We start from the raw sequence: 5,262 nt of genomic DNA, 5'->3' as shown, positions 1-5,262 counted from the left end.
GAATAAACACTAACAACTTCCACACAAAAAAACACTTAAGCAAATATCTACCTACTTGTGTTATTCAAGTTTGCAGCCAAATAAACTAGGAAGGTCAACAAACACTAACAACTTCCGCAAAAACACTAATGCAAAAAACAATTATGCAGAGGATAATTGCTTGCCTCAGCATGAACTTTCTGGAGACACAACGAAACAAATTCCTTCATTAAACGAGAAAAATGCTCATCTAGCTGCAGAAGAAACATTATGTTGATTTTCTTAAACTTGTCGAAAGTAATAGCTCCATCTAACAAAGGATTAATGGTTAACCAGTTCACTATACTTAAAACCTGTGGGGGATTATCTCGACGTATAATAAAAAGAACTCTCATCGGGTGAAGATCCGCAAGTGGAGGCTCCCCTTTTGCCATCTCGATTGCAGTTATCCCCAAAGACCATATATCTGCCTGCACCAAGCAAAAGATTAATGATGCAATTTCATGATCAACCAAATTAAAGACACAGTTATTGGGGTGAACAGCTTTGCCAAAGGAGCAAGGGAAAGGGAAGACGAGGGGGAATGCTGAAGTTGGGTAGAGAGAGAGAGAGAGAGGGAGAGAGATAAAAAAAGAAGACAAGTTGATAAGAATAATAGCAGCAAGAGAAATTCTAGGACAATTACCTTCACATTGTATCCCTCCTCATAATTCTGAATCACTTCTGAGGCCATCCAGAATGGTGTTCCTACAAAAGTCTGTAATTGTTAAACATTAGCACAATGATGATTTTTTTAATCATACAAAGTAAATAAAAGTTTCAAGACAATGAATTTCAATATCAAGTCAACTATTCTAAAGTATCAAGTTCAAGTTTGGAAGAAAACAATATGAGCAGGTCTGAGGAAAGACTCAGAAAGGGTAAAAGAAAGCAAGAGTATAGTAATACGTCATCAGCTAAATAGTTATTTTAATTTTTATCACATCCTCCTTCAGTAGTTGGACCAGTTTAAAAGTTTGTCACAAATAAAAGTATCAAGAAAATCTAGCATAATTTACCATTTGTGAGATGGTTTATTAGATTAATCTTTAATAAAAAAAACAGAAAAGCAGTACAGGTCAAAAAACATAAACTTGCATGCACTATCAGGCAATAAAAACACCCAACAAGAAAACAATAGGATATAGGTCCTGAAAATGTGCAGCCAAACTTAAGGCTAAAACCACAACCAGAATCAATACATTATTTCCCATCAAGTCATCCACTTTTATTGGATCAAAAACAAAACTTAGCTGAACAAGATGGAATACCTTTCTCCTAGATATTGTTCTTGTCAACTGCGCAGAAATACCAAAATCCGCAACCTGTAACAACGTCACAAGAATAGCTCATAATCTTAATATTCACATGTCATCCATCAGCTAAGTAAATAAAGATTTAAAAGAATTTCATATGCCCATTCGATAATATAGAAGATATATACCTTAACATCACCATTTTCGCTCAACAAAATGTTTGCCGCTGCCAGAGTTAAGCATAAAGGTTACATGAAACCATAGCATTATCATGGAGAGAAAGAAAGTGATCAACTAATTGTGAGCTCATACGAGAATAAAGTTAACACTGTTCAACTAATTGTGAAATTTTTTAAAATTGAAGAATAAAGTTAACACTGTTCAACTACAAGAATTGGCATCATACAACACATGCATTTAGTATATAAGGAATCAGGGTAGAAGAGTGAGTATGAGTACCATTCCAGGAAGATAATCAGATCCATCAAGGGCTCTAGACCACTGCCTGTTTTTGTCAATTTGTTCAACTTGATCCCTTCTAAACCTGCATAAAGAATATCCTTAAACATCAAGAATATCCTTAAGGTACTATGAACGATGGTAGAAAGAGGAATTCAAGCAAATTTCTCACTCCCAAAAACCAACCATACTACCTGGGGTATTATATTCCTTTCCATGAAGAAAGAGAAGGAACTATAAACATGTCACTGGAATTTTGACTTGTTTATCTGCTAATTACTTTATTTTGCATGCAATTGAGTCCTTGAATTTTTATGTTGCAATCAGAACATTGCAAACATATATATATCCAACAAAATACTTCACTACGAACGATCATAAAAAGAGGAATTCAAGCAAATTTCTCACTCCCAAAAACCAAACATACTACCTGGGGTATTATATTCTTTTCCATCACATCTTTAAACAGAGGTGGTGGAGGCAAATCCAGTCCAAGCATCAAGAATGGCATTCTAGAAGTTTCTGCGACAACGCCATGTCTAGTTCCAGCATCAGTACCTTTTTGAATGCCATTCTGGCCCTCACCAGCAACAGCATTGTGAGGAACCTCTTTCACAACCCCCAACTCCCCCTATATCACCAAAACTGTTTTAGGTAAGAATAGAATAGCCAAATACTGTATGAACCATTTTACTGTACTACATCAAATATTATTAGCGAAGAGAGAAAGGAACGACCTGAAAGCACTCATAAATGATACTCTTTGAAGTTCTAAGCTCTGCATGTAGTGTATTAAGAAGCCATGCCATGAATTCTAGAGGATCAGACTGTTGTCCTATGTGAAACCTTTGTTTGCTAACTTTCATAACAGCCTGGAGAAATTCATGAGGACTCACCTGTAAATTAGAACAAAAGAAATGCTTAAAACATAAAACTACTAGCAATAAACAGCAACTCCAATTATACAATCACAAACATCAAACCTGTCCTTTAAAGTTCCTAGCATGCGATATCTTCCGTGTAAGTTCCCCAAACCTATGAACAAGAGAAGATTTGCAATGCTGATAGTTTTCAGGGATAAGAAAGAAATTCCTTAAGGGTGTAACTCTCATTAGAGACTGAATTGTAACATTAACAAAATCAGTCTCTTTAATGTTATTGAGGCCCACCTAAAAAAATTTAAAATCAAAGAATAAAGTTAAAACTGTTCAACTACAGGAATTGGCATCATACAACACATGCATTTAGTATATAAGGAATCAGGGTAGAAGAGTGAGTACGAGTACCATTCCAGGAAGATAATCAGATCCATCAAGGGCTCTAGACCACTGCCTGTTTTTGTCAATTTGTTCAACTTGATCCCTTCTAAACCTGCATAAAGGATATCCTTAAACATCAAGAACATGGTGCTTAAAGTCCTTCCATGCAATCTTATTATGTCAATAAGATGTCAGAAATAAAACATTTCAGAACCAAATGAGCATTTCAAATTAGTTTGTTACAAATTAAACAAACACCACATAAAAAAAGAGCTTGCAGTTTCATTAATTTTTTTGGTAGGGTGCACCAAGGATCCAAATCATTTAGCATTCTTCATTTTTAACCTTTGAAACAACTTCAAATTTTGCTGTTTTAGCATTGAATCCAATATTAGCTGACAGCTCAAAATTTCTAACTCTGCTTCAGATAAAACAATTCCTTCTCATTTCCTTAATGCCTCTTATACAAATTAGATCCCATAATGAATATATGTGAAAGCAAACAAATCAATTGATACAGGGGATTCCAAATAGGGGTATCAAAACCGATTATGATGTCATAAATATGATCTATATTCCACATGATTGTACATAACACAAATGCAACCAAAAACAGAAGTTGTCCTGTAAATAGCATTAATGTGTCAAAGAGCCGAGCATACAAAAATCTATAACCCCAGCAGACATACACACAACAAGAAAGTGAGAGACAGAATATGGCGTATATCATCCAAAGACGGGTCAATAATTTCATAACCATCAGGAAGGCAGTAAACTTTCTCAGTCTCAAGATTGATATAGACATGGTGTCCAGCTTCAAGGCTGTGAGTATGGATAATTTATAACATTCAACACCTATTAGTATAATCAAACATAATGTCGAAAAATGTTAACATCAAGTCGGAGTTCAGCTGGTTCGTATGAGTTCACAATTAGTTGATCACTAGATTCATCATAAACCACTGCTTCTCCTAACAATAACCATAGCATTATCATGGAGAGAAAGAAAGTGGAGGTGCATTAGCATTAAACAATCAAGAGTAGTTGGTAAGTAATATTGGGGGGAAAATAACAAAATCTTTAGATTTTGTGCAGAAGAGGTGGAGATAGAGAGGTAGAGGAGGCGGTGGAGAAGCGGCTCCCTGTTTCCGGTGCCGTGAGAAGTGGAATTACCGGAGATACAAATGGCTGTGTGCAAGGTGGCGGTCGAGGTGGAGGTGGCGGTGTGCAAGGTGGAGGTTGGCGGCGATGGAGATAAAATAAAACCTAGAAAATAAGGAAGGAAGCATACGATAAAAGATTCTGGTTTTATTAATTGAGTAAAAATTCTAATTTTAAACTTTTTATATTTTTTATAGTTAGTGATTTGTTCACTAGAAATATAGTGGGCTCAGATGGTTAATACATTTGATAATGTTTTAACAGGTTAGAGGTTCAATCCTCTGCATTTACATTTTAAGTATATATTTTTCAGTTCATTTTATAATTTTCATTCAAATAGTAGTTTGTTTTAGTTATGTCGCACTTTTAAAAAGGAGCGACACAAAGATAACGCACTACTTGTGTCGCTTTTATAAAAGTGTGTCACAAAGATAGCACACTCCTTGTGTCATTTTGGTAAAGGCGCGTCACAAGCTTACTCTTGTGTCACACTGTAAGATAGGCGATACAAGATGTAACTCTCGTTTGTGACACACGCTCTTCAAGCATGACACAAGTGATGACATAGAATACTTAGTTGTGTCGCGTTTACAAAACGCGCGACACTAGTTACTCTGTTGTGTCGCTTTCTCTTCAAGCGCGACACAAGAGGTGCGACACAAGTGAGCATTTCTGTACTAGTGATTTCACTCACTCTCGCATGGCATTTATTTACCATAGGAAAAAGAATTCGATTTCACTCCTCAGCTCAGACACCACACCCTTAGGGTGTGAGTTTGCCTATTGGTCTTGAATCCAAGGGTCAAAATTCTTTCAAGCATAGTCCAAAGGACTTGACAAAGGTTGTAATGATAGGCTCAGTTTCAGGTTTGATAGTGGAAAGCTTTTTCAGTGTATGAATTCTGTCTTCATGCAATTTATTTAACCGATACAGCTTTCAACAATCAAAGTGATTTATCTATTTCCACATTCAAACAACTTGTTTTCTTAAGACAACCTATCCTTCCTAATCTTATCAATCATTAAAGACCCTTCCATCCAAACACAAACTTCCCAAGTTCCTTTCTATCTTATCTTTATTATCTGCACAACTGCCTTTGCTGTGTAAT

The 5,262-nt window shown here is 35.8% G+C and overlaps 1 protein-coding gene across 2 annotated transcripts; it reads right to left on the bottom strand.

Moving 5' to 3' along the window:
- Positions 1-428: 428 nt before the first annotated feature.
- On the bottom strand, positions 429-3,094 carry LOC136226885 (uncharacterized). Of its 2 annotated transcripts, XM_066015560.1 has the most exons (9): positions 3,020-3,094; positions 2,717-2,902; positions 2,471-2,629; positions 2,164-2,364; positions 1,734-1,818; positions 1,463-1,500; positions 1,290-1,343; positions 665-726; positions 429-449 (listed from the first exon to the last, which is right to left on the bottom strand). In XM_066015560.1, the coding sequence occupies exons 1-5, from the start codon at positions 3,020-3,022 to the stop codon at positions 1,813-1,815; spliced, it is 555 nt and encodes a 184-aa protein (XP_065871632.1). In that variant the 5' UTR covers positions 3,023-3,094; the 3' UTR covers positions 429-449; positions 665-726; positions 1,290-1,343; positions 1,463-1,500; positions 1,734-1,812. The 2 variants fall into 2 exon arrangements, with proteins under 2 accessions (XP_065871632.1, XP_065871631.1); XM_066015559.1 differs by lacking the exon at positions 429-449 and having other exon boundaries at positions 702-736.
- Positions 3,095-5,262: the final 2,168 nt, after the last annotated feature.

The sequence above is a fragment of the Euphorbia lathyris genome, chromosome 4 (genome assembly GCF_963576675.1).
Source record: "Euphorbia lathyris chromosome 4, ddEupLath1.1, whole genome shotgun sequence".
Taxonomy (NCBI): domain Eukaryota; kingdom Viridiplantae; phylum Streptophyta; class Magnoliopsida; order Malpighiales; family Euphorbiaceae; genus Euphorbia; species Euphorbia lathyris.
Note: the sequence above shows the minus strand (reverse complement) of the source record. Positions and strands in the feature narration are given on the sequence as shown.